The 12,489-nt window shown below is 44.8% G+C and overlaps 2 protein-coding genes across 13 annotated transcripts in view; one reads left to right on the top strand and one right to left on the bottom strand.

Annotated features, from left to right (window-relative positions):
* The window catches only part of Fbxo15 (F-box protein 15), a 315,106-nt gene extending 308,839 nt beyond the window's left edge, over positions 1-6,267 (bottom strand). For 7 of the 11 annotated variants that reach the window (XR_005496060.2, XR_005496061.2, XR_005496062.2 and 4 more), the window contains exon 1: positions 5,691-6,004. Coding sequence is in view for 7 of the 11 variants with exons in the window: in XM_039096994.2 (XP_038952922.1) it covers positions 5,691-6,004 (314 nt within the window). In the remaining 4 variants the exon portion in view is untranslated. Of the gene's footprint in view, positions 1-5,690 lie in introns of all 11 variants that reach the window. The other 4 variants (XM_039096992.2, XM_063277485.1, NM_001395752.1 and 1 more) reach the window with 4 other exon arrangements.
* Positions 6,268-6,473: 206 nt separating this feature from the next.
* Positions 6,474-10,936, top strand: Timm21 (translocase of inner mitochondrial membrane 21). 2 transcript variants are annotated; one of them, NM_001008343.1, is made up of 6 exons: positions 6,474-6,984; positions 8,593-8,655; positions 8,744-8,841; positions 10,116-10,189; positions 10,273-10,378; positions 10,468-10,936. In NM_001008343.1, exons 1-6 carry the CDS (start codon positions 6,687-6,689, stop codon positions 10,564-10,566), a joined length of 738 nt encoding a protein of 245 aa, NP_001008344.1. In that variant the 5' UTR covers positions 6,474-6,686; the 3' UTR covers positions 10,567-10,936. The 2 variants fall into 2 exon arrangements, with proteins under 2 accessions (NP_001008344.1, XP_063133359.1); XM_063277289.1 differs by having other exon boundaries at positions 6,687-6,984; positions 10,273-10,936.
* Positions 10,937-12,489: the final 1,553 nt, after the last annotated feature.

Genomic DNA, 12,489 nt, shown 5'->3' with positions numbered 1-12,489 from the left:
GTCTCCTGCTGGCTCAGCCTAGCCAGAGCAACTGAAGCTGCAGGCAGCAGCAGAAAGGACCAGCAGCTGGGATCGATGAAAGCTGTTCCCCCTCCCTGCCTTAATTCTCTCTACCCGAACCTGAACCCACACAGCTACCCAGGTGAGAGATCTCCGTGGGAGAGCCCTGGCATCAGAGCCCTACAACTGGTGCCCACAACAGGGTACTTCACAACACAACTACAGGGACAGATACTGCAGGAAGGTGAGCCTCCCTCCCCAACTCTGGAGACCAGAAACCTATCCTTTCCTGCACCTTTCAGTCAGCACCATCGTGTGGGTTTGGACAAGCTGAAGGGACAACTGAAGCCTCCCAGTCAGAGCTACTCTCTGTGCTGTTGGCTGAAGGTCCATCTGGCCCCTGTCTAAATCCCACAGCCTGCATCAGGCATTGGTCAAGACTCTCTAATCTGACCTCTTCTTAAAACAAAAAGAAAACCTGGTAATGCAGCAGCCACGTAGAAGCCACAGGGCGGCTGCCAGGTCTTAAAGCTGTGGGAAGGCTTAGTGTTTTGGACGTCTGTGGAGTCCCCCAAAGCTGACAGGCCAAGGGAACGTTCCCATTGGACAAAGCTTTTCTCCTCTTTTCTGTAAAGAACAATTCACCACCACATTAAAAAAAAAAAATTCCCCCAGACCTTGCTTCCCCACCCCTGGAGCACAGCGGTGTCCTGCAGCTTCCCACAGCTCAACAGCCTGACATCCACCTGGCAGCTAAACTTCCTGAGTCCTGTATCCCCAAGCGGTCATGCCCTGTGTCCTGTGTCGGAGCCTACTCAGGACCCCCTAATGTTTCAAAGGAGACAATAAACAAACTGCTGCTCCTCCTGCCCCTCCCCCCCACCCAAGGGCAGGGCTCCATTAAAAAACAAAGGATCTACCCCCAGCCTCTTCCCTTACCCCACTTCCCCCCATCCAACTAGGGAGAGCTATCTTACAAATCTTAGAGGGAGTGCTTAACACCCAACCAGAAAAAGACCACATTAGGACAGAAGATTGAAAGACCCCTGGAGCGGGGAGACCCTCACTCAAGTCTCGGGATGACACAACCCCCCAAGAACTCACGTAAGACCGTCCTTGCTGTAATTTGCACTGGGGTCGTATCCCACGCAGGGGCAATGGAGTTCAACGACCAGTAGCTGGGAGAAGGGGTATTTAAAGGAAGAAGCCACAACCCATCATTGGAAAATCACAAGGAGAAGCTTCCTGTCTCTCAAGATTGCTTAACTTTATATCCTCTAGTTCCTAGGAGAAGCTTCCTGCTTCTCAAGGTTGTTCTCTAAGATTTTAATCTAACTTTATGGTCAGCTAGTTCCTGGGAGAAGCTTTCTGTTATCTTTACTAGGTCGGGAATCGCAAGTCTAAGGGCCTTATCTTAAGTCCTTTTATCTAGTTCCTGGGAGAGCAGGCTCAAGAAATGTGACCTTTTACTTACAGGCAGAGAGCAGGGTCTGGAATTTGAGGTATTTAGGGCTTCTTAGGGGTGAGACAGCATTTCTAAACTTCTGACTTTTTTGGCTGTATTTTTTATTCTTTCAAAGATATTACCTATAAAGACAATGGAATACCCAAGAAGACCCTAAAAACCCTCCTCCAAATCACCCCAAATTCTAAGGACCACTGTTAGATTTAATAATTCATGCCTTGATTGGGTCTCCAATGAAGCCATCTGGGTCCCATAGTGACCTTGATCAAGGGAGAAGCTTAGAGCCCTCATACAGCTGGTAAAAGAACAGCTGGTGCTACAAGATTTGAGGACAATTAACAAAACCATACAAGTCTGGGTTCCCCACAAAGAGGGTTACCACACATCTCAGCCATACTTGCAAATGTTCCTCATTAACAATAGGCAGATCTTCACTATAATGAGATACCTAAAAGCCTAGAAGCTTAGCCAATTAGTCTTCCTTCCCAGACCTCCTCCCTGCAAAGGCTTCTAATTTCAGGCCTGCCCTGAGAAGTCCCGCTGCCACTAGGGGCTGTAAAGAGGTCCTGTGCCTGCAGAGCCACAAAGTCGTCTCCAGGGAGACCTCTCTATGTTCCGCTGCCATTCATCCCAAGCCTACTTCAACCTCTGAAAAGCCAGACTGTTGTGACCACACTACAGGTTTACCTACAGTGCTGCTCCCACAGATCCAGCCAAGACTGAATCCCATCTCCTCGGACCTGCCTGGGACAACAAAGCTGCCTTCCTCCAGACACCTCATCTGACTGAAGACTCCTGAGACACATGCTGAGATCCACAGGTGACAGCTGAGACCCACAGACTTGGGACCTTCCAGCTACATAAGAACTCTCTTGCCAAAGCCAAATGGCTACTGAACTTGGGGGAAAGTTACACGATAGTAAGGAAAACATGATATCTAGCTAGATTAATCTAATGTTGTTTAAAACCAATGTCAATACCCTCAAACTGTACAACCCATGGGACAATTACTTGGTTCAATGATCCTTTGTCCTCTCAACCCCCACCCTGATCCCTTGTTACCACTCTAGCTTAGTTGCACTACCCCTCTGACCTATTTAGTGTTTTCTTTTGATACTCCAATCCCATGCAAAATTTTCACTATAAATGACACCTCTCATTTAAAAAAGTAAAAGGAGGAATTATGGAGCTGGCAGTGAAAGATACCCTGATTCCTGGTCAGGACAGGTCGAATCCCCAGAGACCCTAAAAGGGATGGCAGGTGGATTCCCAGCAACCCAGATCAGGGCCTCACTAGCTGCAGCCCCCGCCCCCCACAAACCCCTGTAGAGAGGTTTGAGACAGAGCAGTCACAAAGAGCAATGGCCCAAGCCCCTCCTCCACAGGTGAGGACATGACCACAGGTCACATAAGTTCAAGATAGATCAGTCATAGAAACAGGACCACGCCCCTGAATATGTAGGTGAGGTCTTCCCAAGCTCTCAGGCCAAACCAATAGGAAGTACCTGCTGCCAGACACTGACCCAAAAACTGTATTTAAGTGCCGTGTTCAGAATAAAAGGTGTGCAGGAATTAGTCCATCATCTGAGAGCTTCTGTCTTAAGAGCTGTAACACCACTGCTTGGGGAAGAGATCTGCTCTCCCTGAAATTGCTGCCAGAAGTTCCCCTGTACCCCTCTCCTGCTAGTCAGTCTCCTGCTGGCTCAGCCTAGCCAGAGCAACTGAAGCTGCAGGCAGCAGCAGAAAGGAGAAAGACCTGCAGCTAGGGGCAGTGAAAACTATTCCCCCTCCCCGTCCAAGTTCGCTCCCCTCGCCTGACCCACACGCACCTAGCCGGGCGAGGTCGCTGTGACGTGCGCCCCAGTACCAGAGCCCTACAGACATATTCTGCACAAGGGAGTGTATTAAATGCTTTAAAACTGATTGCATGCTACATTTGTTTAAAAAAAAAAAAAAGGAAAAAAAAATCAAGGGTATTTTACTATAGACATCTTTATGGCTTTTCTTGTTTGTGTGTTTTCTGCATTTAAAAGAGACCTCTCGTTTCACAGAATACACACTGTGTCTCCAAATAGATAATTAAAGCTACTGTGGTCTCAAGCTAGCAGTGGAGCATCCCCAGAACTTTCGTTATAACCCTTTCAGGGCTTATTACCATTTCGAATATTTACCAGCTTAATGTTTGCATGACTGAAAGGCACATCTCTGTTTCGTACTAGCACTGACACAGGCCAATCTCGGCATGACTGAAAAGCTATCTCCATTTCTTACTAACACTGATGTGTCATTGACACAGGTCACCCCACTAAACAATCAGTGAGCTGCACAGATATCTTCAAACAGCTCTATGTGGAATCCACCAAAGTCCCAAGGTCCAGACAGAAGAACAAGGGACTAGCAGTTAATACATCCTTGAATGTACATTCTGCCTGGTAGCTTAGAATAAGTTTAACATATCTATAAAATAATAAATTTTAGACTATGTTTGTTAGTATGAAAAGAGTCAAATCAGACTGGGTATAAATTAACCCAGCTTGTTATCCATTCTGTTGTATTTCTTACAACATATACTGTTTACTGTATTTCTTACAGCATATAATGTTTACAAATGTTCACATTTTTGCATTAAATGAGGACTAGTGAATAAGTCCTGGCTGTCCTGGAACTGACTAGACCAGGCTGGTCTTGAACTCAGAGATCATCCTGCCTCTAATTCCCAAGTACTAGAAGCACAATCACTCTAGTCTTAGCAGCTGACGTTTCTTTACCAATGAAAATCTGTATGGGACCAATTCACTGATTGAGAGCAGGTTCCCACACCATCATGCCAGCCCTTTACTGACATTGCTCTATCAGAAAGTCCACTGAACTTACACCGAAATAGAGAGACCCATAATCAACTCATCTTGTCCTACAGAATACGATCTAAAGGATAGTCTTAGGAACAGAGGGAAATTAAAGTCCAAGTATTCCATTTAGAGGTCAGCAAATGCTGTCACCATTCTGTCACGAGTCCGGCATTATGAAAACTCAGTCAAGAACTATGATAACAACACTACAAAGTGCCATCTTTCTGAAATCAGGACAACCTAGAAAGGATATAGGACAGGGCCTCAGAGTTGGGGTGGGAGTGGGATAACTTAAGCAGCTGACATACCCTGTTAACAGGTTGTTTTTACACCTACACAAAGACATTTGGATCCTTAGAAAGCAAAATGGACATGACTGTTACATCCATATCAGTCAAGAAGCCTTAGGAATAAAATGTAAATCCTCAGGAATGAAAATCGTTGCAGAACAGGTATAGTGGCACAAGCCTTTAATCCTATCACTAACAAGGCAAAGGCAGGCAGTTCAAGGCTAGTCTGAGCTACACAGTGAGTTCTAAGACAGCCAGGGCTACCTAGAGCCTGTCTTAAAAAAAAATAAAAAAAAAAGTAAATTCGTAACACTATCCCTCCGGCTGATGACCTGACTGGTGTGATGGGTACAGTGTTCTAAACAGTCACAAGAAAATAAATTTAGTAAGGTACTTGTTTGGGTGAATGAAGATTCTTCAGGGAGGCCCTTTTCCCGTGTCCTAAAATTCCATTCTCTCGCTGTAAGAGAGGAACATACTTTGGCTTAAAGGCACTCCTTGAGAAAAATGAAAAAATAACCTTGAAGACAGAACGGTCATCTTGCAGGCTCTTCCTTACACGTAATGGGAATACAACGAACCAGAACAGAGTTGCATAACAAAATGTGACTGTCTAGAAAACTTGGCATGGTGGGAGAGGTGCACAAAATGTCCTGTTTAGCATTAGGTTTTGATGAATACTTTCTACTCCGAGTTTAAAAGCTCTACGGCTGATTCTCATTTTAAAATCACTAAAATGCAAGAATACTACATAAAAGCCTTGTTCCGGGCGAGCAGTAGGTCCGCTCCTGTCTTCACATGTGCACTACTGTAGTCTCCCAGGAACTGAAAATAGCCTTAGAGCCATAGGGCCTACCAATGAATGAATGGAATGCTTGGTAACATACATCACTTCCTTAGGAAGTAACTTTACTTGTGTTCTAACTTGAGGTACCCTAGTTTCCAGGATAGACAGGTTTCCCTCTGCCATTCTAATGTTTCCCGCGTTTAAAAGTAGCAGGAGTCACATGCTATAGTAGAACTGATACTAGAAAGAGCTGTGGGGTGGGATACTGAAGAGACCCACCCGTGAGCCCCGAGCGTCACCTGAACCCGGAGCGCCCCGCGGCCAGCCCCGCGCTGCCCCAGGTAGTGCCCCCACCATGAAGGGACCCTCGCAGAGCCTGGAGGCCGAAACTTCCAGGCCTCAGCATCCGACCGCGTCCGGTCGCCATGGAGACCCAAAGGTACCTTCTGGAGGAGCGACAGAGAAGCCCAGCACTGCCCCTCACGCGTGCGCAAAACCCGGACCGGGCTCGCGCATGCGTAGACTGGGTTTCTCTGTGAACACCTCCTTTGCTCTTCGAACGTCGTTGTTCGGGACAATCCCGGGCCCGGCTTCTTTCCCACGCCCCAGTCATTCTGACGCCGGTTCTTGGCCCATTAGCCTGTTATGGCCCGGCTCAGCTACGTTTGCTAACTGTCTTCCTGAGAAGAAACAAGCGCTGAAATTGTCACTTTCTAATAACTATGGCAAACCCACGACATGAACTTCCCAGTTGACACAGTCCTCTATAAAAAGACTATGAGGACACGCAATTTGCAACTAATCCGACTTTTGCAAGTTCTGTCTAAGCCAAGAGGCCATTGAACCAGGGATACCAATAACATGCCTGCCTCAACCGGGCCACAGCGCACGCGCAACGATCCGCGCAGAAGCGTCTGAGAAAACAGGATGGGCCCTTTCTTGTTGCATGGCATTATGGGAGATGTAGTCCATCCTGCCTGCCTTTCCTGCAGTTGAACAGGAAAGTGTGAAGCCATTAAACTGCGATTCCCGGGATGTCTGGTGTTTCCCGGGATGCTTTGCGAAAGCATGGCGGGCAAGATGTGAATGTCAGTAGGACGGTAAATAGGGCATTTTAATTCAAGAGAGAGAAAAAAAATAAAGTGTACCTAACTTCTCTTGTAGATTATTCATCTTGATATTCGCCTGACACAGGATGTAATGTGAATGGTTTGGTTTCACGTCTTGTCCGCCTGAGTGTGTGGATTACGAACCTTTAGAAGTTGCAGTTCGGAAGTCTCACAGTGTTTGTGAACATGATTTGTGCTTTTCTACGAGTTGTTCGGCATGCGGAGAAGCTGCACGGGTCGTTGGGCAGGCAGTTGTTGTTGCCACACTTTGTACTCACCAAAGCTTGCTTGAAAACCCAGCCTTTGAGATGGGGGCTGCGAGAGCAGAAGAAAACAGTGCAACCTAGAACTGTCCTTGGGTTCACCCAGAAAACCTTCTGGACACAAGGACCGGACCCCCGGAAAGCAAAGGAGGACAGTAGCAAGCAAGTGTCTATTAACAGGAATCAAAGAGAGGAAACCGGTGTCTCAACATCTCAGAAAGGTAAAAAGAAAAAAATAGTATCTAGGACTTAAGACTGTCAGCTCCTGTGCTCCCCACTTCTGGGAGTGTCTGCACTCCAGTATAGGACCTACTGAAAGAGAGGTGGAGAACTGCAGAAACACAAGGAATAGGAAATTATTAGGTCACGACAGAGTGTTGGGGAGAACAGGAGGTTGAGGCGTTTAGGCCAATGACCTGATTTGGGATTGCAGGAAAAAATATGGTTATGTCTTAGTCTAGTTGTTATTGTCCTCTCAATTTGGGGCCTCATGCGGTGTCTACTGATATGTAGTTTATGACATTATGGACAGTGGAATAGAAAGATTCGTGTTCCAGCCCTCAGCTCAGAGCCTGGTAAAGAGATAGGATTTGTGAAGCAATTACTGCTGAGATCAGTCCCATAATATCTACGATTTTTGGTAGATGACAATCTTTCTATTATTTGAAGTAGTGTTTTCTTTAAAGATTTGTTTATTATTGCTAGTGTTGCTGGTGTGTGTGTGTGTGTGTGTGTGTGTGTGTGTGTGTGTGTGTATACACATGAGTATAGGTAAAGAAGGAAGCCAGAAAAAGTCATCAGATGCCCCTAAGCTGAAGTTACTGGCAATTGTGAGCCACCAGATATGGTTGCTGGGAACTGAATTCTGGATGTCTACAAGAGCAGCAAATACTCTTAACCACTGAGCCATTTCTCCAGCCCCCTGAACACATTTCAAGTTCACAGCCTGTACTGAAAAACCAAAAGTATGTTCTAGAAATGACTTCTAAATAAGTAATTTTATTATATGTCATTGTACCTATGAAAAAAGTAGAGGGAAAAAAAATACCACTTGTTAAACTTTGATTTCTTGGAAAAAATAAAAATTTAAAGACTGAAGTTAGAAAAATCTGGGTTCCTCATGTGACTGTACATACATATAAATGACCAAAGAAGTAAAGCGCTCTCATAATCAGACTTTGCTTGTGATGTAGCTCTTCACATATAACATGCATTTATGTAAATAATGTGTCTGTACTCACTCCCCTTTGATTGATTACCTTATCTCCCCAAACTGCTCTTTAATCCATGTGTTCATATACTTACTTAGTGCAGAAAAAAATAAAAACAATCTCTGTAAGTTTATTTGATTCATCAATCTTCCCAACCAACTACATTTCAATTCCAAGCTCAGTTCTTTGGTTTTGTGCACCACTCAGTGGGGTCTCTGGGATGGGTTAAGAGTTGCCTTGATCTGGACAGGATAGACCTGTGTACACGTTGCCTCATCTTGTGACCATTCTCACTCTGAGAGATCGATAAGGGTTTTACGTTACTAGAACAGAAGCAGTATCTATCAGCGACAGAAATCCAGAGGTTCCTAGGCCCCGTGCATAGCCAGGCCACACTAAACAGGTCTGTTCTCTTCTGGCCTTGGGAGCTAAGCAGAACTAGGCCTGGTTTGCACTGGAGTGAGGGGTTCTTCTGAAGCTTGGGAGCATTTGAGATGAGCTACTGAGAGCAGTGCTCTAGGTCTGGACCCAACTGCTCCCTGCTAGGAACACCTGAAGCCTCCAGAGGCCACAGCTCTGTGGATACACGTGTAACTTATTGACGTTTTCTCTTTGCAGTGAAAGAAGCCGGGAGAGACGTCACCTACCTGATAGTGGTGCTCTTTGGAGTCAGCATTACAGGTTACAGACCCAGCAAGCACTTGAATACCTTTCCACAGCCTCTCACCCTACTGCTTCGCTTCACTGCGTTCTCCCTCTGCTTTTTCAGGCAGCTTGTTATATACGATCTTCAAAGAACTGTTTTCCTCATCCAGTCCTAACATCATCTATGGGAAAGCCTTAGGGAAATGCAGAACACACCCTGAGGTTAGTTTTCTGATGATCGTGTGGGGGAGGAGGAATGAATCCCTTGTGAAGCCCATGCCTCCACACTGTACTAAGGCAGTGGGTTGCTTTTCTGTTTTTAGGTCTCTGTTCTCTGAGGCACTTTGACCCTAGCACCCAAAGGTCACTGCGCACGCTCTCCTCCTCCCCGCTATGCCAGTGTCTCTGGCATCCTTTGTTTTGTGTCCTAAACCACAGAGTGTAGCTGAGAGAGTTAAAAGTTGACAGAGACTACATTTAGGGCACTCCACTGTAGTCAGTGGGCATCCAGGGAAGAGTGGTCTCCAGGAGGCACCCCAACTGTTTTAGTAATCCCAGGCTCAGTCTCTCGGGCATGTTCAGATTAACACAAGTAGAACCGTACAGGATACATGAAAGAATGAAGTATTATTAGGATCGTAGCTTCCTAGCTGGTCCTTAGACTTCAACAGGTCGTATGTTTAAGGTCCCACTTTTTGCCAGGCCATATGCCTGCCTTACCATTAATAATTTTAATCTAACACTGCTAGGCTTGACCTATTAATTCTTTGGATATTTATTCCCTTTCTTAGATCTTAGGTATCTGACAACTTTCCTTATCTTATATGCTTGCACTAATAAGGACACACAGCAAAAAGACAAAATACAGTATGTTTAGCATTATGTTCAATTTGTGTTTTTAAGAGAATATTCTAAAATATTCGCTTTGAAAATTCAAAACAAAACGTTCCTATGCCAAACAAATTTTCTCCTGAGGAAGAAAAGATTTGCACCTGGTTTATTTTAACCATGTCACTACTTGATATTTTACCTTCACTGTATGTATAGGGGGCTTTAAGTTTTTATTTCCACCTTGTAACTTTTACTACTAGACACCCGACACCTACTAATAATTTCACTTACTGCCCGCCCATTTTATCTCAGTATGAGTGTCAGTGGAGAAATACTTCCAAGTTTCTGCTTGATTGTTTCTAACTCCCCCTCATCCTGTATCCTTCTGAAGCTACAAGTAACACCACAGAGTGACCCATATCTGTCGCCGTGCAGGAAATAACTTTCCCTAAGTTATTTACAGTATGATTTTTACATGGTGTCCTTTTCTCTAGTTTTCTTGTTTGAGTCAAGGGCCCTCACAATACTGATTTTTTTTTTTTTTTACCCCCTTAAAAATCACTTGGCGTGAGCAAACAAATAACTTGTGACCTGACGGTCAGAAAATACTTACATAGGCGCCATTAAAAGAGTCACACTGAGTAAGAGTAGTCTCTATCCTGCAGGTGATCAGTGTCTTTGGCGAGCCTGTGAAAGGCTATGGGGAAATGTCGAGACGTGGGCGGAGACAACATGTCAGGTAATGCGGGGTCCCCAGGAGAGCTCCGGGGTAATCTCTGAGGAAAGGGAACCTGGAGGCGCATCATTGCATTTTCTCAACAGCTTTACTGAATATGCAAACAACGGGCTAAAGCGCATCCGTGTGAAGTTCTATATCGAGGGCTCTGAGCCAGGGAAGCAAGGAACGGTACACGCAGAAGTGGAAGAGGTGCGCCAGCCTCAGGTCCCGGGGTCAGTCGGGGGTCAGTGGGGTCCAGGGAGCTCTGCAAAGAATAATAACATCTACATGTTTTTCAGAACCCGAGGAGTGGCCAGTTTGATTTTCGATATATATTTGTGGACGTGGCTCCTAAAAGATCTATTGTTGTTGAAGATAACCGTTTCCAACAAAGTTAAAAGCCTCAAGCCAGTGCAGTGCTTCCTGCCGAGAATGAAGGGATCCGTTCTCACTGCGATCCTCACAACTCTCTTCCAGAATTTGTTCAAAAAAACAAGAATAAAGTATGTCACATGGAAAGGAGGTGCAATGTGAGTGAGTGTTCATGAGTTTGGAGAAGCAGATCTTTCTTGTGAAAAATCATGAGATGTAGCAAATTCTATATTATCCTTGACTTGCCGATCATGACCGTATTTCAGCTCTACATTCATGGTAAACCTTTGTTACTAAAATTTATACACCACATAAGTAAAACCTTCAATATTTTATGCTATTTAATATTGTATGGCTTTTATATAATCAACAGAATAAAGATTAAACTAACAAAAAGATGCCAGAAGCATTTTTATTTACTATGGAATCTAATTTGAGATAAATTTAAATTTGTGAAGTATTAAGTCAGATGATAAATACATTGTGGAAAGGGCTGCATGCACTCGCGTCCCTGGGAATAAGTGTCTGTCCCCCGAGTGCTGAGGGAGAAAGCACACTGCATGAACGGGATGGTTCACTCCACCTTTGCCACTAGAGGCATGGGTCCTCACAGGTCTCAGCATGTCAGACCGCCCATTCTGAGGCCGCTTAGGGTGACCAAACCAGAGTTACAGGAGACATCCCAGAACTTTTGGTGCACCATGGATGTCCCAGCTCTTTCAGAACTGATACTTTACACATCAGAAGAAGAGTGGAACTCCTAAGTGAATTGAGTAGATGTATAAGAGGCTCATAAAAGTGTTTTGATGTGTTTGAACAAAGCTCTAATTTTACATATTTGCAAGAACAGTTCACAAGAAAAATATCTAATTTGGCTTGTCCAAACATGTCAAAACATACAAAAATATATATCTTGTTCTATTGGAAGTGGTTTTTTTTTTTTTGAGCATTTGTTAAATGTGGCCTTCCCCTTGTAAGTCTTGATCATACAAATACGTGCTCTATACATTAGAAAGGTCTAGAAACCTCTTTCCTTATCCTCAGGAGCCTCAGTGTAGGGTTTCTTCACTGGTGTTTCTTCCAACTTTAGAGTGGGTGGAGAGGTTTCAGATGGGTTCTTGATATGGTAGTCTATTGAGAGGAAGTTTGTCTGCCCCACCCCCACACCCCTGCCCCATCTGTTCACCCAGCTTAGTAGATCTTGCTTAATAGTCGTGGCTAGCCTTAAACTCTTGATCTGCGTGCCTCAATCTCTCTAGTCCTGTGACAAGCGTGAACCACCACTCCCAAGTTTAAATGACTTTTATCCAAAAAAGTTCATACTTAGAGAGTATGGAAAGTATCAAGCAGACCTCTTGTCTTCCTGGTACCACATTTTAAGTCATAAGGTGTGATGGTTTGTATGTTTGGCCCAGGGAGTGACACTATTGGGAGGTGTGTCCTTATAGGCATGGGCTTTAATACCCTTATCCTAACCGCCTGGAAGTCAGTCTTCTGCTAGCAGCTTTCAGATGAAGATGTGGAACCCTCAGCAACCCCTGCACCATGCCTGCCTGGATGCTGCCATGTCCCCGCCTTGATGACAGTGGAGTGAACCTCTGATCCTGTAAGCCAGCCCCAATTAAATGTTGTCCTTATAAGAGTTGCCTTGGTCATGGCTCTGCTCACAGCTGAAACCTTAACTAAGACACAAGGTAAACTCAGGACGAAGGACCTGTGGGATAACTGGTGCTAAAGATGTTTGATAGGGAAAGAGGAAAAACTAACTGGCAATGTTTGGCGCAAACCAGACCAAAGAGTTAATCATTTTCAAGTTTTATTTAAAATAATACTGTTATATATTCAGGTATACATAGTCTGGTTCAATCCCTCTTCTTAGAGTTCTTTGATTTCATTATATCTGAGCAGAACTACCCTCCATCTTGAAGAGAGACATTTGGGAGCCTCCT

This window comes from Rattus norvegicus, chromosome 18 (assembly GCF_036323735.1).
Source record: "Rattus norvegicus strain BN/NHsdMcwi chromosome 18, GRCr8, whole genome shotgun sequence".
Classification (NCBI taxonomy): Eukaryota; Metazoa; Chordata; class Mammalia; order Rodentia; family Muridae; genus Rattus; species Rattus norvegicus.
This window is presented reverse-complemented; position numbering and strand designations above follow the sequence as displayed.